This window comes from Hylobates moloch, unplaced genomic scaffold (genome assembly GCF_009828535.3).
Source record: "Hylobates moloch isolate HMO894 unplaced genomic scaffold, HMol_V3 SCAFFOLD_8, whole genome shotgun sequence".
In the NCBI taxonomy this organism is placed as follows: Eukaryota; Metazoa; Chordata; class Mammalia; order Primates; family Hylobatidae; genus Hylobates; species Hylobates moloch.
The window spans coordinates 76,114,324-76,142,136 of record NW_026652283.1 but is presented as its reverse complement, the minus strand read 5'-3'; the positions used below and the strand labels follow the sequence as shown (position 1 = coordinate 76,142,136).

The 27,813-nt window shown below is 41.4% G+C and overlaps 1 protein-coding gene across 1 annotated transcript in view; it reads right to left on the bottom strand.

Annotated features, from left to right (window-relative positions):
* The window catches only part of DCP1A (decapping mRNA 1A), a 65,032-nt gene that overhangs the window by 18,522 nt on the left and 18,697 nt on the right, over window positions 1-27,813 (bottom strand). Inside the window, exons 4-6 of the mRNA XM_032161280.2 lie at window positions 17,478-17,544; window positions 10,017-10,155; window positions 1,943-2,056 (exon numbers count right to left, since the gene is read on the bottom strand). Coding sequence (XP_032017171.1) covers window positions 1,943-2,056; window positions 10,017-10,155; window positions 17,478-17,544 — 320 coding nt within the window. The remainder of the gene's footprint in view (window positions 1-1,942; window positions 2,057-10,016; window positions 10,156-17,477; window positions 17,545-27,813) is intronic.

Genomic DNA, 27,813 nt, shown 5'->3' with positions numbered 1-27,813 from the left:
GGGTAATGGGTACATAGGATCTTTCTGCATTATTTCTTACAACTGCATATAAATCTGTAATTATCTAAAAAAAAAGTCTGCTTAAAAAACGACGGATTTTATTTGATATCTGTTCTTTTATCAGACTATCAGTTATAAAGAGAACTAATTCAACAAATATTTACAGTGCTACATGCTAAGGATACAGCAATGTACAAGGCTCATAAAACTGCCCTTCTTTCCTGTAAGAGACAGCTTAAAAACAAAAAACCAAAACTGCTTTACATGGCGCTTATATTTTGGTGGGCAGGAGACAGACAAAAAACAAAAACAGAAACCATGTTAGCTGGTTAGAAACCTTAGTGAGAAAATAAAGTACAGCAAGAGGATGGAGGTGAGGGAGGGTTGTTTTATTTTATTTATTTACTTATTTGAGCCGGAGTCTTGCTCTGTCACCTAGACTGGAGTGCAGTGGCGCAATCATGGCTCACTGCAACCTCCACCTCTCGGGTTCAAGCGATTCTCCTACCTCAGCTTCCCAAATAGCTGGGATTACCAGTGTCTATTACCACGCCCGGTTAATTTTGTATTTCTAGTAGAAAGGGGGTTTTGCCACGTTGGCCAGGCTGGTCTCGAACTCCTGACCTCAGGTGATCCGCCTGCCTTGGCCTCCTGAAGTGCTGGGATTACAGGCATGAGCCACTGCACCTGGCAGTTTTATTTTTAAATTAAATTAAATTAAATTAAATTTTTGAGACAGGGCCTTGCTCTGCTACCCAGGCTGGAGTGCAGTGGTGTGATCCTGGCTCACTGCAATCTCAAACCTCCTGGGTTCAAGCGAGGCTCCTACCTCAGCCTCCCAATTAGCTGGGACCACAAGTGCATGACATCACGTCTGGCTAATTTTAAAATTTGTTTCTAGAGAAGGGGTCTCACTATGCTGCCCAGGCTGGTCTCTAACTCCTGGGATCAAGTGATCCTCCTGCCTTGGCCTCCCAAAGAGCTGAGATTACAGATGAGAGCCACCGTGCCTGTCCAAGGGGTGTTACTGTTATTATTTTTTTCTTCCTTGAGACAGAGTCTTACTCTGTTGCCCAGACTGGAGTGCACTGGTGCAGTCTCGGCTCACTGCAACCTCTGCTTCCTGGGTTCAAGCCATTCTGGTGCTGCAGCCTCCTGAGTAGCTGGGATTACAGGCACGTGCCATCACACCCAGCTAATTTTTGTATTTTTAGTAGAGACAGGGTTTTGTCAATTGGCCAGGCCGGTTTCAAACTCCTGGGCTCAAATGATCTGCCTGCCTCAACCTTCCAAAGTGCTGGCGTTACAGGTGTGAGCCACTGTGCCTAGCCAAGGGTTATTTTAAATAGGGTAGTCAGAGAAGGCCTGACTTACGGAGGACATATGAGGCTTGAGGGAGTAAAGGGAGCAAGCCCTATCTGGGAGGAAAGTATTACAGACCAAGGGAACAAGTGCAAAGGCCTGTCCCGAGGCAGGAACATATCTGGCACATTTGGGGAAAGGCAAGAGAGCCAATGGGACTGGAGCCAGGTGAGCAATGCAGAGTGACAGATGAGGCCTGGGGTAGAGGGGCCAGATAAGGTAGGGCCTCGTGGGCCACTGTCATGATCCTGGCTATTATTTGAGTGAGCTGGGACACTGCTGGAGGGTTTTAAGCAGAGGAATGCCACAATCTGACTTATGTTTTGCAAGGATTACTCTGGCTGTTGGGTTAAGAATAGGTAAGAGGCAACCAGGGGGCAAAAGATGGGAAACCAGGTAGCAGGCTACTGCAAAAAGGTTAAACAGTTACTTGGATCATAATGACCCAGGAGGATGTCATTATGCTGCTGCACATATGAACCTTGACACAACTGACAAATCAAACTTGCACTCATTAGAATCCGTACTGAATGTTACTCTTTGTTACTTAGGACAAAGCTAGAGCTTTAGCTGTACAAACCTTATCTTGTGACCCGGAGGGCGTTTCTTCTAGAGTCTCGGTGCTTCCCAGATTGGAGAGCTGAGTGCTTGGCTGCAACCCAGGGCTGGAGATATTTGAGTCACCCATCTGATTCTTTAAAAAGTTAAAAGAAAAAATATATCTTGTGAAAAAAATTTGCTATTATTTGGCTCACAAAACAGCATGTGAGGTTATCAAAAATGCTATTTTTTAAAAAGAAGAAAAACCAACCTCAAAATGTTTGCTCTGTACTCCAATGTAAGTAACATGCAATAAAATTTCTAGAACACTGAGCACCTAATTTTAGACAACAGTGTTGGCCACAACTGTTATTTTTATCACCTTTTTAAGAAAAAGATAATGGTATTACTTTATCACATATTCTTTTAATCTTATTTATTTGTTTTTCCAAGATGGAGTCTTGCTCTGTTGCCCAGGCTGGACTGCAGTGGTGCAATCTTGGCTTACTACAACCTCTGCCTCCTGGGTTCAAGCAATTCTCCTGCCTCAGCCTCCCGAGTAGCCGGGATTACAGGTGCGAGCCACCATGCCCAGCTGGTTTTTCTTTTTTTTTTTTGTATTTTTAGTAGAGACAGGGTTTCACCATGTTGGCCAGGCTGGTCTCAAACTCCTGACCTTGTGATCCGTCGACCTCGGCTTCCCAAAGTGCTGGGATTACGGATGTGAGCCACTGGGCCCAACCTGATTTTATTTTTAAATAAAAGCTAACATATGGTGAAATTAATTTTTAAGGGGGTGTACAGTTCTATTTATGTCCCTATCAGCATAATCAGGATATAAAACAGTTCCATCATCCAAAAAAACATTCCCTTGTGCTGTCCTATTGCAGTCATGCCCTCCCTCCACTCCTGGCAACTAGGTCTATTCTCTCTCTCTAGTTTTGTCTTTTCAAAGATGTCATATAAATGGAATATAAGTAGAATGCCAGCTTCTTGCACTTAGCATAATGACTTTAAGGTACATCCAAGCTGTTGTATGGTATTAATAGTTCATTCCTTTTTATTGCTGAGTAGTATTACATTATATAAATACGTGAGTGTTTAACCATTCACCCACAGAAGCACATCTGTGTTGTTTCCGTTTTTTGGTGGTTATGAATACAACATCTATAAACACTGATATAGGTTTTTAAGTGGACAAAAATTTCTTTTTTTTTTTTTTTTTGAGATGGAGTCTCACTCTGTTGCCCAGCCTGGATTTTAGTGGCTTGATCTCGGCTCACTGTGATCTCTGCCTCCCAGATTCAAGCAATTCTCTTGCCTCAGCCTCCTGAGTAGCTGGGATTACAGGCGTGCACCACCACGCCCAGCTAATTTTTATATTTTTAGTAGAGACGGGGTTTCACCATGTTGGCCAGGCTGGTCTCGAACTCCTGACCTTAAGTGATTCACCCTCCTCAGCCTCCCAAAGTGCTGGGGTTACAAGCGTGAGCCACACCGTGCCTGGCAAAATTTGTTTCTCTAGGGTAAATACCTAGGAGTGGTACTTCTTGGGTCATATGATAAATACATTTTTCTTCTAAAAGTTTTATAGTTTTATATTTTACATTTACATCTATGACACATTTTGAGTTGATTATTCTCTAAGATGTTATTAGGTTAGGTTTTTTTTTTGTCACATATGGACATCCAATTGTACTAACATTATTAAGTTACCATTAATGTGCTCATGACATTAAAAATGAAAATAATCTTGTTCTTAAAAAGAATCCTCAAAAAATGATCAGACCAATAGATGGACATGGAATTACGGGTTATGAATTCTTGAATATTTGTGCTATCTGATCTGGCATCTGATGAACATCATCCATGCCAAAACCGACACCAAAAACAGTTCAGAAAATGCAAGAGATGAGATTTTTTAAAAAAGCAGCCCTAAACTCAGTTCAGAGACAGATTTTCTTGATATCATGCTACAGACAATTCGTGCTTATCACAGGAGTAGGTACTCGAATATTAAATGGATAGCATGCATTTTTTCCCACCCAAATGACTTGATCCTTGTATTACTTCAGAACGTCATTTACTCAGTGTTATCGATTTGAATAGCAGCAGAACATTTTGTGAAAGCCTATGAAATATCTAAATCTTTTAACATGCCTCTCTTTGCAACATCACTATCAACCAGTATCAACGCCATTATGTGGAATGCTTGGAACTGTATTACAGAAAATATAAAGTTAAAATATTGTTCATGACAAGTTCTTAAAACAGAAGGTGTAAATGTTCAGAAACATTAAAAAGTTGGGGCTGGGAGCAGTGGCTCCCAGCACTTCGGGAAGCTGAGGCAGGAAGATCACTTGAGACCAAGAGTTCAAGAGCAGCCTGGGCAACATAGTGAGACCCCATCTCTATAAAAAATAAAAACAGAGACCATCCTGGCTAACACGGTGAAACCCTGTCTCTACTAAAAGTACAAAAAATTAGCCAGGCGTGGTGCTGGGCACCTGTAGTCCCAGCTACTCGGGAGGCTGAGGCAGGAGAATGGCGTGAACCCGGAAGGCAGAGCTTGCAGTGAGCCGAGGTTGGGCCACTGCACTCCAGCCTGGACAACAGTGCAAGACTCCGTCTCAAAAAAAAAAAAAAAAAGCCAACCTGACCAACATGGTAGAGGCTGAGGCAGGTGGATACTTGAGCCCAAGAGTTTGAGGCTGCAGCAAGCTATGATTTTTTTTTTTGCTATTTTTTTTGTAGAGATAGGACTTCACCAACCATGTTGCTCAGGCTGTTTTTTTTTTTTTTTTTTTTTTTTGGACTGAGTCCTGCTCTGTCACCCAGGCTGGAGTGCAGTGGCGCAATCTTGGCTCACTGCAACCTCCACCTCTTGGGTTCAAGTGATTCTCATGAACCTCAGCCTCCCTCAACCTCCCAAGTAGCTGGGACTATAGGCACATACCACCACACCCAGCTAATTTTTCTATTTTTAGTAGAGATGGGATTTCACCATGTTGGCCAGGCTGGTCTTGAACTCCTGACCTCAAGCAATCCACCTGCCTCAGTCTTCCAAAGTGTTGGGATTGCAGGAGTGAGCCACCACACCTGGCCCCAGGCTGGTCTTAAACTCCTGGACTCAAGCAATCTATCTGCTTCAGCCTCCCAAAGTGCTGGAAGCCGTATGCCACTGCCCCAAGCCCCAGATTTGTAATTTTTAGAGACAGGCTGGATAAGGTTGCAACACTAGGTCACTTGGCAATAACTGAGAGCTGGGCTGTAAATGACCCTTTACATACGAACTAGCTCTCAACCTGCTTCAGTTCTACCCGGCCTGCTTTACTCACTATCATGGCTTCCCTGGCCCTTGGGGCATTTGATTTGCAATTCTTAAATATAAGCAACAAAACTGGCTTATATTGTTAGGTTGTATTTTAATGAAAGTTCTCAAGAATTTAATGTATTTCTGATACTTGTGCAGGGTCTTTCTTGGAGATTTTGTGTTTGTTAATAACAGCATCCAGTGTTTGTAAAAATGAGGGAAAATGGGCAATCACAGACAAACCTGCTGAAGGGTAATTTTATAATATTTGGTAAAAATCTTAAAAACATAAAAATCCTTTGATCTACCAATTCCATTTGAAGTAATTTATTCTAATAAAAAGTTAATGCTGTACATGAGGATTTTACAAGGATTCAGCTATAAGGATATATCGCCAAGTTCTTAATAGAAAGAATTAGAGAAGCCTAGGGTATCATTTATATAATGCACATAAGGAAAAATACACAGCTATAAATATCAGTTCTTTTTTCAAAAACTTCATTCTACCAAATGAAATCTCATAGGGATTCTCTGTGAGATGAATAGTTACTGTCAATAAAAAAGATAGTTATTTGGGACAAAACAGGTTACCAAAGAACATTTAATAAATCTAATGTACACAAACATACCACTTACACTTGGACATATTTTTGCAAGGATACATAACAAAGTATTAGCAGTGATTATTTCTAGGTGGTAGAACTATGATATTTTCTTTTGTTTACTGTAATTTTTGAATATAAAACGTTCTCTGTAAGCTGTTTTAAAAAAAAGAATAAACTTTTCTACAGTTTATACTGCTTACATAATAAGAAAAATAATGGTGTTCCTGTTTATTTAGGTATTTATTTATTTTTATTGTTTTTTGAGACAGGGTCATGCTCTGTTGCCCAGGTTGGAGTGCAGTGGCAGAATAACAGCTCACTGCAACTTGGAGCTGTTGGGCTCGTGATCTTTCCACCTCAGCCCCCAAACAGCCAGGACCACAGGTGCACACCACCACATCTGGCTGATTTTTAAATTTTTTATAGAGATGGGATCTCATTACATGTTGACCAGGCCTGTTCTCAATCAATTCTCCTGCTCCAGCCTTCCAAAGCGCTGGGATTATAGGCATAGCCACAGCACTTGGCCTATCCTATTTTTTTTTCTTTTCTGTTTTCTTTTTAAGAAACAGAGTCTTGCTGTCACCCGAACCGGAATGCAGCAGTTCAGTCATGGCTCACTGCAGCCTCGAACTGCTGGGCTCAAGTGATCCTCCCGCCTCAGCCTCTGGAGTAGCTGGGACTACAGATGTGTGCCACCATGCCTAACTAATTAAAAAAACATTTTTTTTTGGTAGAGACAAGGTCTTGCTATGTTGCCCAGGGTGGTCTGAAACTCGTGGATTCAAGCAATCCTCCCACCTCGGGCTCCCAAGGTGCTGGAATTACGGGCATGAGTCACTGTGTCTGGCCTCTATTTTTTAAGAACAAAAATACTCTGGGCTTTAAAAAACTGTTTTGCAATTAAACTAAAACCAAACAAACAACCATCCGAACCCCTGACCAAAATCCAGGATTACATCTATGGCTAGAAGCAACTCAGAATGGGCCAAGTGTGGTTTCAACTATCTTTCTTTACATAAAAAATAAGAAAGTTGAGGCCAGGTATGGTGGCTCACGCCTGTAATCCCAGCACTTTGGGAGGCCGAGGCAGGCCAATCACGAGGTCAAGAGATTGAGACCATCCTGGCCAACATGGTGAAACCCTGTCTCTACTAAAAATACAAAAAATTAGCTGGTCGTGGTGGTGCACGCCTATAGTCCCAGCTACTCGGGAGGCTGAGGCAGGAGGATCGCTTGAATCTGGGAGGTGGAGGTTGCAGTGAGTCGAGATTGCGCCACTGCACTGCAGCCTGGCAACAGAGCGAGACTCCATCTCAAAAAAAAGAAAAAAAGGAAAGTTAATTAAAAGATATTATAGAAGTGTAATATCTTTTTTTTGAAGAAAATGCTTATTATACAGATTTTTAATTTTCAAACAGTCTCTAGGCTGGGCACAGTGGCTCACACCTATAATTCCAGCACTTTGGGAGGCCAAGGCGGGAGGACAGCTTGAGCCCAGGAGCTTGTCAAGATCAGCCAGGGCAACACAGTGAGACTCTATCTCTACAAAAAATAAACAAAATTATCCAAGCGTGGTGATGCATGGCCTATAGTCTTGGCTACTTGGGAGGCTAAGATGGGAGAATGTCTTGAGCCCAGGAGGTAAAGGCTGCAGTGGGCCAAGATTGTGCCCCTGCACTCCAGCCTGGGCAACAGAGAGAGACCTTGTCTGAAAAAAGAAAAAAGTCTCATTATTACAAGTGCTCATTCAAAAGTCTGAAATTTCGTTCATTATATCATACTCAGCAGATAGCGGAGACTCAGAATCAGGATTAAATCCCAACACTGAGGCCTAGCTTGCACCCCTGCCCTTGACTCTGCCAATCTTCTGAGTCTTCACCTAAAGATAAACAAAGGGGCCATCTGAAAAAATGTGGCAGCTGAGGGGAGCCCATCCAAACACCAAGACCCATGAATTCATGGGTAACTGCTTATACCAGCTCCATCTGATTAGATGATAGACAAATGCAGATAAGAGAACAAAACTCTAATTCAAAGAAGCTCCACCTATTGCAGACAGTTTTCAAAAACAGAAAGAACACATGATAAAGTAAATATCAAAGATTTAACCAAATCCCGAAAGGTTTCATTTTAATCTGCCCATAGACAATATTTTATTCCATAGTGTGAAAGAAGTTTATTTAAAACAGAAACTATCATGCTATCTATATTCCTTTTGTAATATTGATATAATTCGAAATAATGTCAGATGTTTAGATTGCCCACCTGACCCTAGAGTTCCTTTAAGGCTTTGTGTTCAAAGATAATGTCTTATTTCCTTCTTTCTCGTTGTGGCTACTTGCCTCTCAGCCTGAGTAAGCCAGGCCACTTACTGGAGTATCTGCTTTAGTGCGCAGCACCTACAGTTTGTGTCCCGTGTGGTACCTTGATACAGTACCTTGATACACTCAGGATGAGTGACAGAGCGCTGGACTTACTAGGTACCTATGAGAACACTGAAAGGGCTCTACAAACAGAACAAAGTATGTACATAGAAAATCCGCTTGTCATCAAGGGTAGAAGAGGGGAATGTAAGGTAACTTCTAAATCAGAAAGCCATTCTTGAAGTTAGTTCTCATTTGGTTTCCTAAGAATCAATTAATTTATTAGAGAGGTGACTGCTTCTCCAAATTTAACTTCCATAGATCCATTCATTCCTCCTAATTCTCTGTGAGACATTGAAGAATTTGGTGCAAACTTGAAACTTCTCATGGGCTCTCACGTACATTTCTCCATCCTGGAGGTGGGACTTCCTTTGTTATCAGAATGTAGAAGGTCTAAGTAGTTTATGGTAAACATGCCTATTTTTAGTCAGAAGAAACTATCTTTCAGAACACTTTTTTCAAACTTTTTCCTGAACTCCAAATTCTTGAGTTGTTAAAGGGCAGTATGCAAAAAATGGTACTGCAGTCAAGTCAATCTGGGAATTGGTGTTATTGTTTTACTTATTGCAGGACCTCTCAGTTTTGAGCTCTGTAAAGTCCCAAGAGGATGGGAGGTGGAAGAGTCATGCTAACAACAGTACCTTAACTCGTTTTGCCAATTTGAAGCTTTTTTCAGGATCATTGATTAATAACTTAGTAGCTAGTATTATAGCAGAACTGTATGGGAAACAGGGTCTTTTGGACAGTGCTTTTTCACTTTTTGTTCCTTGAAGTTCTGGTGAGGGTGAAATAGGCATGAAAGGAAAGCACTTAATTCAATATTTAATGAAGAGTAAGGTGACAGTATAATTCTGCTAAAACAAAGTTCAGCAGTAGAGAGCTTGTCTCACTCCAGTGAAGCGTGGGGGCTTTGAGGTACCAAGTAAAATTCCAGGAGAGTTTCATAACCATGAAATGCCCACTGCTTGCACATAGTACATGGTTCATAAGCAGGTACTGAATAAATTAACGAAAGTACCACAACTGCCATTTTATTCAACTTTTGGGAGAAAATTTTATAGCTAATTTATAAACTAAAATGCAAAACAGGAGAGAAAGAAAACAGTGTAATTTCAGAAAAGCCTCTCATTTGGGTAAAATTCCAAATGAAGTTTAATGAAAGTTGTGCATCTACCACCAATTACAGACCATGAGTGTATTTTTTAGTATTATGTGGTATAAACTATCAGAATACTTTTCAAAGCCTACACAAATTCCTAGGACCACTGAGGATCCTAACAGAAACTGCAATGGTGAAGCAAGAGGCACGAAGCTTTACCAGAACTAGCTGCTGCGAGCTAACTTCTGCACTCCAAGACCATCTTCTCCCATAGTAATCTTATAGGAATAGAAAAAAGCATTGTAAATTTTCCTGCCAAAAACAAGTACTCTGGGGTAAGCAAGTTCTTTCCTTATGTTTTAGGTTTAAAATTGTAAGACACACCTGTTTTTAAAAAAAAGAGACACGGGTCTCACTGTTGCCCAGACTGGAGTGGAGTGGCACAATCATAGCTCACTGCAGCCTCCAACTCCTGGGGTCAAGTGATCTTCCTTCCTCAGCCTGCCAAGTATCTGGGACTGATTAGAGGAGCATGCTAACACGCTTTCTTTTTGAACTTATATTTCTGCTGGCCCTGGAGGCCAGCTTCCCTAGTAAAATAGTCTCCTGCAGACCTCCTCCTCCCGTTTTGGTCTTCCCTGGTCAGCACCCAAGTACCCAGAGAGCCTCACCCTCTCATATTCATCCTTGGCTCTGCTCAGCATCTCCAGGATGTCGATGGGCCTGTGGTCGCTGCAGCCATTGGCCTGGCTGGGACTCTGTTTATCCCGAGCAGCTTGCTGGGATCGCCGTGTCTCCTCTTCTACCACACTAGAGGAGAAGAACAAGGTTTTAGAAAGGCCTCTTGAAACAAAATCTGACCCAAGATTTCTTTTGGTGTTCATCTTCCAAGGATACACTAAGAGTGTCACATGATGACATTATTCTTTTTTTTTTTTTTTTTTTTTGAGACGGAGTCTCACACTGTCGCCCAGGCTGGAGTGCAGTGGCGCGATCTCGGCTCACTGCAAACTCCACCTCCTGGGTTCACGCCATCCTCCTGCCTCAGCCTCCGGAGTAGCTGGGACTACAGCGCCCACCACCACACCTGGCTAATTTTTTGTATTTTTAGTAGAGACGGGGTTTCACTGTGTTAGCCAGGATGGTCTCAATCTCCTGACCTCGTGATCTGCCCTTGGCCTCCCCAAGTGCTGGGATTACAGGCGTGAGTCACCGTGCCCAGCCGATTACATTATTCTTGTAATATATAACACAGAACCTCAGTTACCTCATTTCAGGAATAAATGACTTACCATTTCACCGTCTCATTAACACTGCCAATATTTACCCTTCAGAAGGATAAAAATACAGAATTCCTTCCTAGAGTTGGTAGAGATGCATCAAAAACTCCACTAAGGTATCTCCCTTTTTCCCATGAAGTATTTCAAGATCAGTCAAACTAATTGCTAAAGTAAATCTGAAAATGGACAATTCCACCAAGACACAGGAAGGCTGCATAGTTGAACAAATCCTCTGTGGAAAGTTTGGATTGACATTGGGCTAGCAAGGACAAAGTCAGTTCTTGAAAATAGAGGTCTTGGTGAATCCTTAAAAGTTAGTAACACTATAAGCAAATAAAAGGTTTCCCTTATCCTCCCTTTTAAAAACCACCAACTTAGCCTGGCGAACTTGGCAAAACCCCGTCTCTACAAAAAATACAAAAATTAGCTGGGCGTAGTGGTACATGCCTGTAGTCCCAGCTGTTTGGAAGGCTGAGGTGGGAGGACTGCTTGAGTCTAGCAGGTAGAGGCTGCAGTGAGCTGAGATCACGCTACTGCACTCCAGCCTGGGTGACAGAGTGAGACCTTGACTACAAAAAAAAAAAAAAAATCACTAAGTGGGCTTTCAGTTTTTAAGAACACTCCCTTCTCTCTTGTATAGAAAGATCTGAAACAATTATAGCAAAATATTAGGAACTGAAAGCTGGGTGGTAAGCACATACATATTTTGTTATTTCCTATATTTTTCTTCAAGCTTTCAAGCTTGAATAATAAATTTTAATAAAGCAACTTTTTTTTTTTTTTAAGATTCATTCAGGCCAGGCACAGTGCTCACGTCTATAATCCTAGCACTTTGTGAGGCTGAGGCAGGACGATCACTTGAGCCCAGGAGTTTGAGACCAGCCCAGGCAACATAGTGAAACCCTGTTTTAAAAAACAAAAAACCCAGCCTGCACAGGAGCTCTCATTAGAGTGTGGGGAAGAGGTGAACAGAGATGGCTTTTTTATTTAAAAATACTGGGTTAAACAATATTAAACCAACTTAAAAAAAAAAAGAAAAAACAGAGTCCTTGAGTTTTATTATTATTTTTGTAGAGATGGGGTTTGATATGTTGCCTAGGCTGGTCTCAAAACTCCTAGTCTCAAGTGATCCTCCTGCCTCAGCCTCCCAAAATACTGGGATCAAAGGCATGAACTACCACAACCTACCCATTGAATTTTTGTTTGTTTGTTTTATTTTTTTTTTTATTGTACAGACAAGGTCTCACCATGTTGCCCAGGCTGGTCTCAAACTCCTGGCCTCAAGCAATCCTCCCATCTCAGCCTCCCAAAGTGCCGGGATTATAAGACATGAGCCACTACACCTGGCCAGTTGATTTTTAAGCATGCTAAAATTTATTGTGATTCTCCAAGAAGGGCAGGCCTATAGATTTTCTCAAATTTTATTTGACTATAGAACTTTACTCTGAGGTAGAATTCTTGTTTGGAAAATGTGGCTTTAAGGTAACATGTAGTTTCTCTATCTAGATTCTTATAGCTCTTAATAAGACTATTACTTCTTTTTTTTTTTTTTTTTTTTTTTTGAAGGGGAGTCTCGCTCTTTCACCCAGGCTGGAGTGCAGTGGCGCGATCTCGGCTCACTGCAGGCTCCGTCCCCCGGGGTTCACGCCATTCTCCTGCCTCAGCCTCCCGCGTAGCTGGGACTACAGGCGCCCGCCACCTCGCCCGGCTAATTTTTTGTATTTTTTAGTAGAAACGGGGTTTCACCGTGTTAGCCAGGATGGTCTCGATATCCTGACCTCGTGATCCACCCGCCTTGGCCTCCCAAAGTGCTGGGATTACAGGCGTGAGCCACTGCGCCCGGCCAAGACTATTACTTCTAAAACAAATGTAGCATCATGAGCTTCATGGTAGACTGAAAGACTGGTATGGGATATGAGAATAAGACCAAACATGAATTGTTTATTTAATGCTCAAATATAGGCTATATCAGCCTGAATCCATCTTCATAAAGGATCTGTCACACAGCCTGTTTTCCACCTACCTCCTGACATGTTGCCTGACTTGGCCATGCTGGTATTTAACTCTTCTCTGACCTAGACTAGGATCTGTGATGCTGTGATTATTTTGGTTTAAGAGAAGAATATTTCTTTTCCTTTTCTTTTCTTTTTTTTTTTTTTTTGAGACAGAGCCTTACCCTGTCACCCGGGCTAGAGTGCAGTGGTGCGATCTCGGCTTACTGCAACCTCCGCCTCCCGGGTTCAAGCGATTCTCGTGCCTCAGCCGCCCTAGTAGCTGGGATTACAGGTGTGCACTACCATGCCCAGCTAATTTTTGTATTTTTAATAAAGACAGGGTTTCACCATGTTGACTAGGCTGGTCTTGAACTCCTGACCTCAAGTGATCTGACCACCTCAGCCTTCCAAAGTGCTGGGATTACAGGCATGAGCCACTGCGCCCAGGCAGAACAGGTAATTTTATAAAGCTCACCACTGCTGAAAGCAGAAGCTGTCAGGGGTGGTATGGAAGGGACTCTCACATAATCAAGGCTTGGACTCTAGGGCCTCTTCTAATCCAAACTTTATGAATAGCACCCATGCCATTCTCCTTTCCTTTCAAACACCAAAACCTACCCCTAAGATGTCTGTAAGATCAGGAATAAAGCTTACTTCCATGAGTTCTCCAAAGTTTACATAGTCTATGTGGCCAAACCTTCAAACAACTTTTTATTGTTAAAAAGAGTTTCTGAGGCCGGGTGTGGTGGCTCACGCCTGTAATCCCAGCACTTTGGGAGGCCAAGGTGGGTAGAGCATGAGGTCAAGAGTTCAAGGTCAGCCGGGCCAAGATGGTGAAACCCTGTCTCTACTAAAAATACAAAAATGAGCTGGGCGCAGTGGCAGGCACTCGTAATCCCAGCTACTCAGGAGGCTGAGGCAGAAGAACTGCTTGAACCCAGGGGGTCGGAGGTTGCAGTGAACCCAGATCACGCCACCGCACTCCTGGGTGACAGAGCGAGACTCTGTCTCCAAAAAAAAAAAAAAAAAAAAAAAAATTAGTTTCTGGCAGACTGGATTTCCTCTTTAGGAGAGTCAACAGCTTCTAAGTTTAGTGGGTTTTCAACTCTGCCACCACTGACCAGAGAATATACAAATTTAGATGACATAGGTCTAGAAGCTCACTCATTTTCCTACATAGTTTCTCGTTTTTATAAACATTGTTTGGAGTAAATCAGTTTTTTTTTTTTTTTTTTGAGACGCAGTCTCGCTCTGTCGCCCAGGCTGGAGTGCAGTGGCGTGATCTTGGCTCACTGCAAGCTCTGCCTCCCGGGTTCACGCCATTCTCCTGCCTCAGCCTCCCGAGTAGCTGGGACTACAGGTGCCCGCCACCATGCCCCGCTAATTTTTTTGTATTTTTACTAGAGACAAGGTTTCACCATGTTAGCCAGGATGGTCTCGATCTCCTGACCTCGTGATACGCCCGTCTTGGCCTCCCAAAGTGCTGGGATTACAGGCGTGAGCCACCGCACCTGGCCTGGAGTAAATCAGTTTTTTACTTGGAGGATCTTTATTATACTGTGGCTGTCAAATAGTGATGGGAAGAACTGTATTTAAAAGAATGGGCACTGATGGGCACATTTATTTATACGTATAATATACTAATAAGAACTGTGCTAGTATTTTTGGATAGTAGAGGTGATATTCTCAAATATGTAGCAAACAACAACAAAAAGTAACAAACAGGCTTATGCAGGCAGATTTAGAACAAAGACAGATAGTCTTCTTTAGTTTTGGTGACCAGAGAGGCATTTATCACAAAGTTAATGGTAACATACAATATTCTCTTCAGCTATAAATAGGCCAGACACTTAAAACTCACAATCAACAGTTTCACCAGGGTATTCTCTAATCACTTTTTTTTTTTTTAAGATGGGATCTCACTATATTGCCCAGGTTGATCTTGAACTCCTGGGGCCCAAGTGATCTGCCCACCTGGGCCTCACAATATTATAGCTGAAATGACAGGTACACACCACTGTGCCTGGCCTCTCTAATCACTTTCTTTTCTTCTTCCTTTTTTTTTTTTTTTTTATTAAACAGAGATGAATCTTGCTATCAGGACAGGATGGTCTTGAACTCCTGGCCTCAAGCAATCCTCCCCGCCTTGACCTCCCAAAGTGCTGGGACTACAGGCATGAGCCACTGTGCCCAGGCTCAAATCACTTTTAATAACACATCTGTTTCTAGTCAAACAAGCTGAAAATTTAAGCAATTGTCCCTTTTTGGGCATTTCTGGTGAAAGAAGCCCCAATGCTCTTCTTTTCCCTTCCAGCTTTCCATTGCTACTCCTAATCCTATTTCTGGGTTCAATAAAATATTTTTAGATAGGCCTTCAGTCTTCAGCTTCATTTATCATTTGAAATCTTGCATTAGGGGTAACATGTGCCCTGACAGAGAAATGGTTTTCTTTCAATAGTTGTTAGAGCTAAAAGAGCCAGATCATTTCACTCAAAGCCCACATGCCCTCATTCTGCAGGAGAAAGTGTTTATATATTAATACATTCCAAAGTTTAGAAAAAATTCTGGATTTCTGGATAACCATGAATCAACAACCCTGTGCCTTTTTGTTGTTGTTGTTGTTGTTGTTGTTTTGAGACAAAGTTTCACTCTTGTTGCCCAGGCTGGAGTGCAATGGCGCGATCTTGGCTCACCGCAACCTCCACCTCCCGGATTCAAGTGATTCTCCCGCCTCAGCCTCCCGAGTAGCTGGGATTACAGGCATGCACCACCACACCTGGCTTATTTTGTGTTTTTAGTAGAGACAGGGTTTCTCCATGTTGGTCAGGCTGGTCTTGCACTTCCGACCTCAGGTGATCTGCCCGCCTCGGCCCACCAAAGTGCTAGGATTACAGGCGTGAGCCACCATGCCCAGCCAACCCTGTGTCTTCTAAGTAACCACAAGTAAGCTGCCTTTGCTGTCACTTTCAAAGCTAAAACAAGTGATCATCTAATAAATGGCTATGTTGAAAAATGGTTTTAGCTGGGTATGGTGGCTTGTGCCTATAGTCTCAATTACTTGGGAGGCTGAGGCAGGAGGATCCCTTAAGCCCAGGAGTTTGAGACTAGCCTGGGCAATATGGCAACATCTCATCTCAAAACAAAAAATAAATAAATTAAAAAATGAAAAATAGTTTTATCTTTTTTAAGAGAAAAAGTGTTCTAAAAACAAAGTGTGGCTCTCTTTTCAAGCCAACATTTTTTCAAGTATAAGTGACTATAAGTTCATACAGAATGATGCCCTTGGGGTGTACACAAGCAATAAACATGGGCCCGCCCCACAAGCTCACAGCCAGAATAGGCAACAAAGCAGGTGGCCGATAACTTCCGATCAGGACATGTTAGTAGTCTTAGATCATAACCTGGCCTTAGCCATGAACTGAGATTCTGGGTTAATTACTTATATATACTTTCATGAGTTTAAAATTAGGCTGTTGGCCTGGCATGGTGGCTCACGCCTATAATCCCAGCACTTTGGGAGGCCAAGGTGGGAGGATCACTTGAGCTTAGGACTTCAAGACCAGTTTGGGCAACATAGTGAGACCCCGTCTCTACCTACCCCCCAAAAAATTAGCTGATAGTGGTGGTGCATGCCTGTAGTCCCAGCTACTTGAGAGGCTGAGATGGGCGGATCACTTGAGCCCAGAAGTTTGAGGCTGCACTGAGCTGTGACTGCGCCACTGCACTCCAGCCTGCATGACAGAGCGAGACTCTGTCTAAAAAAAACCAAATAAAGTAAAATAAAATAAAAATAAAATAAGATTAGACTGTTAAAAAATTTAAGATTATTTTCTTTTAAACATGTGATTGAAAACTGCAAGAGAGCAAAGGGAATTTTGATTGGACAGATGGGGATGGCAGAGGGGGGAGAGAGGTCCACATTTCTGAGAAGATTCAGGCAAAAACTGAAAAAAAGCAGAAGTGCACCAGAATATACCGTCTACCTATTACAGCATTTTGCCCAGAGCTCTGTAGACCCTCAGGCCTCCAGAAGCCCCATGTCGTGGGCTTCCAGAATCCACAATGGCAGTCCAGCAATACGGACAGGTCACACAAGGGCTGGCTTCTACAGGCTAGCTTGAGGGAGGACAATGAACTGCCCTTTAGAACATTAATTCAAGAAAAATAATTTTCTAAATTTCAAGGTTCTGAGTTACAAAAAATCTTCTGGAACACAACCCAAGAGTGGATTGGGCCCGTTAAGCCTAGAGTCTGTGTCAAAAACAAGTTCACTTAAAAGAACTAAATACAGATGTGTGTATGAGTTCTCTATCAGGCTATCACATATGGTATCACTTGCTACAGCCGAAATCTGGACAGAACCTAAATCAGAGTCACTGTATATGGTCAGGCTGTACACCTGATGCAGATATCCTCTGGAGCCGGGCAGTTTGGCAGCCCTAACCTACAGGTCCAACAGTAAAGTTCTGGTTAAATCATGATCTGTCTATAGAGCTGGATACAATGCAGCTGTCATAAATACTACAGAGAAGATTTAATGCCCTGGAAAAATGCTGTTGATATGAAAAGCAGTATATATACAGTAGGATCCTATTTTTGTAAAAAAACAATCACACACATCTACTTAATATATACATAAAGAAGGAAGACTGGAAGGAAACTGAAATGCACACTGGGAGGAGGTAAGATAATAATTATATATATTTTAAAGCTTTTCAGCCTTTTCAAAGTTTTTAGCAGTAAAAAGAAATTGGGGAAATACATGAGTTGGTAGACTTTAGTAACAAAGAGAAGTGGGAGGGGATTATTTTTCATTTCTCACATATCATCAGTTAAATTTATGGAGTAATATACTTACTCAGCCATGAGTTTTGCTATGCGGTGACAGTCATTCTTGTCATAAAACCAGATACTGTATATCGACACTTGAAAAACAAAGGGAAAAAAAGATAAGAGGAAATGAGGTTTCAACATTTGGGTGTATGTAAATAATACATTATCATCATGGAATTCACTAAATGTACCATCAGATCCTCAAATTGTTAATACTCTATCTAAAGAAAACAAGTATCTCCTCCCCGAATTGTTTAATAAAATCAGGACAGGTAAAACATTCAGATAAAGATTACACAAAATAGTTTTAGACATTATCACCAGATCTCAGTGAACCTAAGATGTTACTAAGTGTAAGATGCAACCATTATTTATGTACTATCAAGCTTTTAAGAAAAAGGCTCCCAATTAAACTAAGAATCATATTGATTCTAAGATGCATTCTAAATTGATATTAAAATTGTTGCCGGGCATAGTGGCTCACACCTGTAATCCTAGCACTTTAGGGGGCCGAGGTGGGCGGATCACTTGAGGTCAGGAGTTCAAGACCAGCCTGGCCAACATAGGTGAAACGTGTCTCCACTAAAAATACAAAAATTAGCCGGCTGTGGTGGCATGCCTGTAATCCCAGCTACTCGGGAGGCTGAGGCAGGAGAATCGCTTGGGCCCGGGAGGCAGAGGTTGCAGTGAGCCAAGATCACGCCACTGCACTCCAGCCTGGGCAACAGAGTGAGACCCCATCTAAAAAAAAAAAAAAAAGATATTACAATTGTTACAATACAAAGCTTTCAAAACAAATGCCAGCTCTATATCCATCCTATGACTGAGTGTTTACATGTGAAATGGACTGAGCTCAGTCTATGGCACTTCTTATCCCATTCTTTTTATTCCCAATACGGTGCTCAGTTCAAAGAAAGCCCTAAACAAATTTGCTGCAAGATAAACGAACTTTATTAAAGATTATAATACATAAAAGCTACTATAACTGCTTTTTGGATAAGGTAGAGTAGAAATACTGAACATACAAGCTGAAACAGACACACAGATGGATAAGACCCATTGCTACCATGTGGGCCCATATGATGACACAGCTCAGCATACCTTGTACCTCCTTAAATACTTACAATGATTCCCTAGCACAGAAATGGCAGGTATCATTATGCTTTTTTTTAAGAAAACATTAAAACTTTTTATTTTGAAATAATTGTACCTTCACATGCAATTGTAAAGAACAGACAGATCTTGGTGCCCTATAAATTGTTTCCACCAATGGTAACATTTTAGAAAATTATGGTATACTATCACAGCCAGGATACTGACATCAGTCGAGATACAGAAATTTCCATGGCCACCAGGACCCCTGGTGCCCTTTTATGGCCCAAATCCACCTTGCTCTGGCCCCTCCCCTGTCCCTGACTCTTGGCAAATAGGAACCTGTTCTCTATTTCTACAGTGTTGTAATTTCAAGAGTATTATATTACATAAATGAAACCACAGAAGTCATAGAAGACTGCTGTCCATTCCGAGCTGGTTGTAATGAGGTCCTCTTTGCTATTCCTGCTCCACTGCCTTCATGGAAGGGAGACGCATAAGTCCCCTGGTGGCCAATTGTTATTAGCGGGGCTTCCAATCCTTGCCAGTTTTGCTGGGCTGGCCAAGTATTGCCGGCAAGACTCTCGTTCAGTCTAGGAGAGGAATGAGCCTACCCGGGCCACCTTCTGTTGCTAGGTTGAAGGTCAAGAAACACCAGGCCCAGGCCCCCTTCTTATGTTGGGTGGGGGTTTGTAAGACACTTTGCTGCTGCTGTTCTGCCAGTTCTGGGTTCCTGACCAGATCGTCCTCTTTCTACCTTTCAGAGTTCTCCAGATTGTCTGTTGTGTCATTTCCAGGTTTTATAGCTGTAAGCGGCAGGGAGAGACAAGTCTATGCTACTCAGTTTAATTGGAACTTTCATTTTGCATTTTTATGGATGGGAATAGGGGTTAACGGAGAGACTAAGTAACTTATTAACAAATTAGAGAAAAAAATCAGTCTCAGAGCTGTAAGTAAAACTTGGGTGAGGCCAGGCATGGTGGCTCACGCCTGTAATCCCAGAACTTTGGGAGGCCAAGACGGGTGGAGCACCTGAGGTCAGGAGTTCGAGACCAGCCTGGCCAACATGGTGAAACACCGTCTCTACTAAAAATACAAAATTAGCTGAGTATGGTGGCGCATGCCTGTAATCCCAGCTACTCAGAAAGCGGAGACAGGAGAATTGCTTGAATCCGGGAGGTGGAGGTTGCAGTGAGTGGAGATTGCACCACTGCACTCCAGCCTGGGCAACAAGAGCGAAACTCCGCCTTAAAACAAACAAACAAACAAACAAAACCCAAAAAACAAACTTGGGTCTTCTGACTCCTAGACCAGTTATCTTGTCACTACATTTTCATTGCTTACATCTCATTACATTGAAATAACATTACAATTTTTTATAGAAACAAAAAGTTAGCGAGCTTCAGTTATGCTTGATGATTAAAGTGACATATAAAAGAAGAAAGCCTATACATAATTAAGTTAAAAGGCACATTAAGAGGGTGCCATACAATATAGGAAACAGAAGTGCTAGCACAAGAGATTTTAAATCAATCAAAAAATCATTTTTATAACTATTATTTGAATTCTATAATTATCAGTATATACCAATTTAGAAAACTACCTCTTTAAAAGTTATTTTAATGCTCAATTATTTGTTTCACCCTGAATTAAGGCCATTATTCCACAAAAGACTTCATGGCAAATCATAACTTTAAAAGTTTCCTTCTCAGCCGGGCGTGGTGGCTCCTGCCTGTAATCCTAGCACCCTGGAAGGCCAAGGCGGGTGGATCACCTGAGGTCAGGAGTTCGAGACCACCCTGGCCAACACGGTGAAACCCATCTCTACTAAAAATACAAAATATTAGCCAGGCGTGGTGGTGGATGCCTGCAATTCCAGCTACTCGGGAGGCTGAGGCAGGAGACTCTCTTGAACTGGGAGGCGGAGGTTGCAGTGAGCCGAGATCACGCCATTGCACTCCAGCCTGGGCAACAAGAGTGAAACTCTGTCTCAAAAAAAAAAAAAAAATTATATATATATATATATGTATGTTCCCTTCTCAATAGAAATATAATTTTGAGTCTATTGTTATTGCAGAGTTAATGAAAATATTATTGATACACACAGCAAGTGAACGGCTTCATTTTAATGAATGAAGATCACGAACAAGAATTTTTTTCCTACCCTGTTTACAAAGGGCTTCTCAGGCAGGGAAAAACCTCTAATTACACTAAAACTGCTCTAAATCTATGGAGCCCGTGTATGGCCATGTGTCCCACAGGTGGTACACTACCTGAAGGAAGTCCAGGCTCGCCAGTGTCTGAGCCTTCGACCAGCTGGAAAGAGTTTCCCATGTTTGGAATCCATTTTCACAGTGCCTCTTTTTTTTCACAGAATTTCAAAGCACTATGAGTACTCCAAACAGAATCAAACTCCAATGAATAACAAGTAATTTTGGAATGTTTTACATGATGGTAAGTCAACAAATTCACTCAGCTTTAACATCTCAATGGAAGGGGCACAGAAGCAGCCTTGTTACAGAGATAATTATTAAGCATTATCTACTGCAGGTTCTTAGTTATGCTCTTAGCAGCTAAGCTTGCTCCAACTACAGTAAATCAGATCAGGGCTTTAAAAAGACTCCATATATGGCAATTACACATGACTGCCTTTCTTGAAATATGCCTCTTCCAAGCTTGGCTAATGAATACCCCAAACACCTAAGTCCAAATACAAAAATTTGTTTTCCTCCAATAAGCTATAATAATCTGGGCATACCAAAACAATACACAGTGATAAGAAAAGTTCATGATATGCGGCCGGGTGCAGTGGATCACGCCTGTAATCCCAGAACTTTGGGAGGCTGAGGTGGGTGGATCACCTGAGGTGAGGAGTTCCAGACCAGCCTGGCCAACAACATGGTGAAATCCCGTCTCTACTAAAAATACAAAAATTAGCTAGGCGTGGTGATGCATGTTTATAATCCCAGCTACTCAGGAGGCTAAGGAAGGGGAATTGCTTAAACCCGGGAGGCAGAGGTTGCAGTGAGCCGAGATCGCGCCACTGCACTCCAGTCTGGGTGACAGAACAAGACTCTGTCTCAAAAAAAAAAAAAAAGAAAAGAAAAGAAAAAAGAAAAAAAAAGTTTATGATATGCAACACATCAGGCTTAGAGAGGAACACACAATTTTTTCTGTGCTAAACAGAAGCAATTAAGTGTGTTTTCACAGGGGCTTATAAAGCGAACTCTTAGGAAAGAACTACTTATCAATAATCAAAGTAAGTCCATCAAAGCTGTCAACTTATTTTGAAAAACCTTCATTTAAGATGCCCGCTTTTCCTTTGAAAAAATACAATATAATTTAGACATAAGACACACGCCTTCTGCTTTTGTATATTATCAAACTGCCTAAAAAGAGCCAAACACTTTCAAAGGCATGTTTGCAGAAGAAATAAAGATAAGAAAGCCATAATGATAGCTTAATGGGTAAGGGATAAGAGTCACACTCGATTCTGCCAAAAGCAGACCTGCAGAGGTTCAGACACGCATCCAAGAATCAGCTCTGTCTGCCAACATATCAAATGGTCAGTGCGTGCAACTGGCAAGAAAGCCCAGGGAGCTGCCACGGAGCCTGTCACTGTCACTCATGAGGAAGGACAGACAAGTTCACCAGATAGCTAAAACTGCAGAGGACCTCCTCTTCAAACCGAAGCTAAGCATTCTTCCCTCTAGAGAACTTACACTCTAAGGCCCAACACATTCTGCCAACAATTCACTTGCTGAAATAAATTTCTCTGATTAACTATGCCACAGAGAATTCAGGCTTTTGGCAATACAGTATTGCCTTGCTATGGCAAATGATGGCACACTGCTTTACAAATGGCCTTTCTCAAGATGAAAGAAACTACTTACTTAATGGATACCTACCACACATTGTGACTGCTAACAGCTATCCTAAGTCAGTCATGTTGCATAGGATACACAAGTCATTGAAAAGTTGGCTGGGTGTGGTGGCTCACACCTCTAATCCCAACACTTTGGGAGGCTGAGGCAGGAGGTTCACTTGAGCCCAGGAGTTCAAGACCAGCCTGGGCAACACAGTGGGACCTTGTTTATTTTTTAAAAATGTTTTAATTAAAAAAAAAAAAAAAGAAAAAAGGAGGCATGATAGGACATTTCATTGCCTTCCACAAAAAATATCACAATCCATCTAAGACTATCGAACATTAAATATTTCCTTTGCTTTTCAAATGAAGGCCCCTTTCTTTTGAAAATGTAAAAAAAAAAAAAATACTAATTACAAAAATTAAAGGTATTCGAACTATTTTGTATTGAGAAATTTTAAGTGGAGTTTTGAGTAAGAGTTTTCTATTTCCTTAGACCCGTTTAAAGATATAGCAACCTATTATGATTTCATATAAAATATTTCACTGTTTCTTGTCTTGAGAGAGGTACATGGCTCATATAAGATCAAGAAAAGCCAAATTAATTTGGTATCTTTGTAAAATCCCTTGAGACTTCTAGAGATGCTGTGAAATGTCACAGAAACAGAGCTGGGAATCACTCTCATACATATGTTGTCTTTGTTCATTTATTATTTAGATCTAACCTACTTTCTAGAAGGATCTGAGGAGGCTGGAGATTTTCTCAGTATGGTACCAAGCAAAAAGATGGTTTAATAAAAAGCTTTTTGGTGGTGATGTTAAGAGTTATAAAATTTCTTTTTCCTGAAACTCTGTGCTTGAGAAAATAAATAAAGAGAAAAAAAGTTATGCAATTTCTAAAGATGATACTGACAAAGATCTCTTACGCCAGGAAACAAAAACAAGAAAACGGGCTTTGGGTGTAGACAAATACATTTTTTATATATAAAAATGGAATAGGTATATAAACATAAGTCAGCCCTGGCAAGTGAAAAGGCATTGACTCGGCAGATCATTTCCTTTAAGACAAGAATAAGCATGGAGGCTCTCCAAGAACATCAAAGGGTTAGGAAAGAGTGAGAAGACAAGAAAGGCTCTAGGATAGAGCGGCAGAAAACACACACACAGGAAAAACGATATGGAGCCTAAAACTGACTGACGTGGGATCACAACAGATTTTGGCATGTTACAAACACTTAGGTAGATGAGATGTTGTATATCTGCAAGTAACTCTGGAAAATGTGATTCAATTATCTTTGCAGCTTAACCCTTTTGGCCAAAAAACCCACTCATTTCAGACCACCACTGAACACTAATATGGTAGAGAAAGAGTCCAATTTCTAAAATTTAAATTGTAATATCTACTTATTGAATACTGAACAATGATTAAAAGACTTAGGACAGGTAATTTTAAAATGCTACTCTTCAAGGTCTTCAGATTATCATTTAAAAATCTGGTGCCTCTGTCTAAATTAAATCAAATCTGAATATATTAACCCAAAATACTCTTTCCACAATCCCATTAACATTATAATCTCAGTACAGAATTCAGACACATGAAGTGACCATTGAACTTCTTTAGGAATTACGAAAATAAACCTAACAATATCACAACTGATTACTCCCACTTGCAAAAGTTTTATTCTTAAACAATGGACAACCCTAAGTAAAACAGTGAATTGCACTAGGTTTTTGCCTTTGCTGTTAGGATTTATATCTGCTATTGCCACACAGTACCCACAGCTCCTTAAAGTACAGCTTCCAAAGTGTGTGGTGTAAATCAGGGGTCCCCAACCTCAGGGTCATGGATTGGTACCGGTCCGTGGCCTGTTAGGAACCAGGCTGCACAGCAGGAGGTGAGTGGCAGACAACAGAGCATTACTGCCTGAGCTCTGCTTCTTGTCAGATCAGCTGTGGCAATAGATTCTCATAGGAGCTCCAGCCCTACTGTGAACTGCACATGCGAGGGATCTAGATTGTGGTTCCTTATGAGAATCTAATGCCTGATGATCTGTCATTGTGTTCCATCACCCCCAGATGGGACCACTGTTGAAATGCAGGAAAACAAGCTCTGGGCACCCACTGATTCTACATGATGGTGAGTTGCATAATTATTTCATTATATATTACAATACCTATAGAAATAAAGTACACAATAAATGTAATGTGTCTGAATCATCCTGAAACGATCCCCCAATCCCCGTCCATTGAAAAATGGTCTTCCACAAAGCCGGTCCCTGGTGCCAAAAAGTTGGGGAATGCTGGTGTAAATGATTACGGTTCTGCCAAATGTTGGATATGTCCAACCCCCCCCCCCCCCCCCCAACTGGTAGTCTAGTCGCTCTAGTATCCCACACAAATGTCATCTTTATGTATCATAAGGGAGAGACAAAGGCAGGTGGAAGCATGGCCCTTGACCTCTATGGATTTGCATTCCCATTTCCTAGGCTTCCAAAAATCTACAGTTAGGGATCTGGGAAACAGGTCAGATGGGGTGTAAGAAAGGGGGGAAACTTATTTTCTCTCCTTTCCCTACTTCTACTCTCCTACACATTTTTCTACCAATTTACTAATCGATAATCCACAGCAGGGTTGTAAGCACAAATACCTCCCGGACTGTAAGAGACCTCAGGGTGTGGTGAGATCAGTGATGAAAATGTCTTACCTACAACTCTGGCTGACTGTAGTACTTGCAGGAATCCAAGTGCTGTGTGGTCACACATGTCATTTTATCACAAGAAAAATCAGAAATCCAGGTAAGGATGTATAAAATATGGTAATTTTTAAATGTTGGTAGCAAATGCTTAGCCTGTGCTTTCCTTTTATTAAAAAGAAAAAGCTGGCCGGGTGCGGTGGCTCACACTTGTAATCCCAGCACTTTGGGAGGCCAAGGTGGGTGGATCACTTGAGGCCAGGAGTTCAAGACCAGCCTGGCCAACATAGTAAAACCCCATCTCTACTAAAAATACAAAAAATTAGCCAGGCATGCTGGCATGTGCCTGTAATCCTAGCTACTAGCGAGGCCAAGGCAGAAGAATCGCTTGAGCCTGGGAGGCAGAGGTTGTGGTGAGCTGAGATTGTGCCAGTGCACTCCAGCCTGGGAAACAGAGCAAGATTCCACCTCAAAAAACAAAAACAAAAACAAACAAACAAAAAACAAAGGCCAGGTGTGTTGGCTCACGCCTGTAATCCCAGCACTTTGGGAGGCCGAGGCGGGTGGATCACCTGAAGTCAGGAGTTCAAGACCAGCCTGGCCAACATGGTGAAATCCCGTTTCTACTAACAATACAAAAATTAGCTGGGCGTGGTGGCGTGTGCCTGTAATCCCAGCTCAGGAGGCTGAGGCAGAAGAATCACTTGAACCAGGGTGGTGGAGGTTGCAGTGAGCCGAGATTGTGCCACTGTACTCCAGCCTGGGCGACAAGGGCAAAACTCCGTCTCAGAAAAAAAAAAAAAGAAAAGAAATAGCAGAAGCTGAGCATGCCTGTAAGCAGTGACTTTGTAAGTGACTCAGACCTGCCTGGATCCTCCAGGGCACTGAACCTTAAGGGCCCAGTCTGGAGGTTTATTCTGCACACTCCAGAGGAGCTTCAGTCTTCTTAGACTAGTGGTTACTCTGTTTCAATTTTTACATACACAGATAACTTCATTGTGTAAACAGAAGGTGAAAACCTACATATTACATGTTAACATATTTCTGTCACTTAGGTACAAATAATGATTTCCTTTGTGAGTTCTCAAAAGAAAAAACATTCAAAGTATTGAATACTTAACATAATTATCTAAAAGAGGTAAATGATACAGGCATGGTTAACTTTACAAATCTTTACAATTAAGGTAACACCACAATAAAAAAAAAAGATAAAAAGTGCTTTTATCTGACACTACCTGAGGGGGAAAAAGCCAGTAAATAGTGAATCATAATGAAAAGAATCTGCTTTGGAAATTTTGGAATGTTCATGGATTTACAAAGTTACCAAGAAGGCACTTGGTAAAGGCTCTACCAGAACACTAAGCAGCGCCTACAATGAGCCAGAAAGCAATATATGTATTTTTAAAACATTTGAACTAACAGTGTCACTGAGTCAGACTCAGCCACTGACTCTTAAGTCTCTCTATGTTTTTGTGGTGATTTTACCTCTTCAATCTACAAATGTGGCAACAGCAAGGCTCTTTCCTTATCTTCGTCCAGAAGGCCAGACTAATGCAGTTGCCACAGACCCTTTCTCCTTCACTGATTACAGAATCATACCAAGCACAGCGGTGCCGCAGCTGATGGTGGAAGACTGCCTTTCTTCAGGCTAAGAAAGAAGTACTGCACTGAATTCAAAGATATCAAAGAATGAATCACGGAAATTTTCTTGTTGTTTATGAATTCCTCTTTCAGTGTGGAGGGAGAACTCACATTTTTGGACTGGACAAATTATAAACTTATCTTGTAAGGAAATTTCTTGCGCTGTGCTTTGAAAGTCTGAAGATTTGCTCCAAATGCCAACAGCCACCTACCATCTCTACTGTTCTGAGACTTGCCCTTGAACTGAGAAAGGACAAGCAGAGAGACAAAAAAAGCGTACACTACAGCATTTCTTCTACTAAAACTTTCCATTTGGCAGCGGCATTTTCAACACTATGGAAATGAACCTCCCTACTTTTTCTAGTGATCTAATTTTAATTAAAAACACTATATATCAAGAGATTGATGCCCGATATAAAGGAAAAGTGATAAGTGAAGCAGAAACGAAGGGGTACTTCTCTCTGGCTTTTGGAGGTAAGTTCTTAAAAATATTAAATAGCAATAATATTTAACATTTTAAATTATACTTAAGAGGTAATTGTCTTTTTTGGTTAAGCAGGCTAAAGAGCAACATATTAGACTAGTAGATATATGACATGAACTCCTTTTTAAGAAAATTTCAAATCAGATTTTACTCACATAGGATCACTTTGAAAGTGTTTCATACAATCCACAAACTTGTAATTGTTTAAACCCGTCGAGGTAAAATAAAAATCGGGAAATGTCTGTGTTCTTTTGAAAAACTCGAAAGGACTTTGTCCATTTTCCCAAAACTGCTTTTGGTTTTACAGAAAACGTTAAAAAATACAAAAAGTGGCATTAAGTAGGAGATACATGCCTTAGGGTGTTACATGGAGGAAACATGAAAAAGTTGTCCTTATAAATGATTACCTTCCAGTAAAAAGATGCCGTATCTAACATGCACATAAAGTAAAATCATCGTTTTTGGTTAAAACTACCATTACACACTGGTCTATGGCGAGAATAAGGTTAGGTCTGAGAAGAGAAAATCAAGACCATATACTCTTTCCAAACAATGGGTGAGTACTGCTGCTGAAAATGACCAAGAAA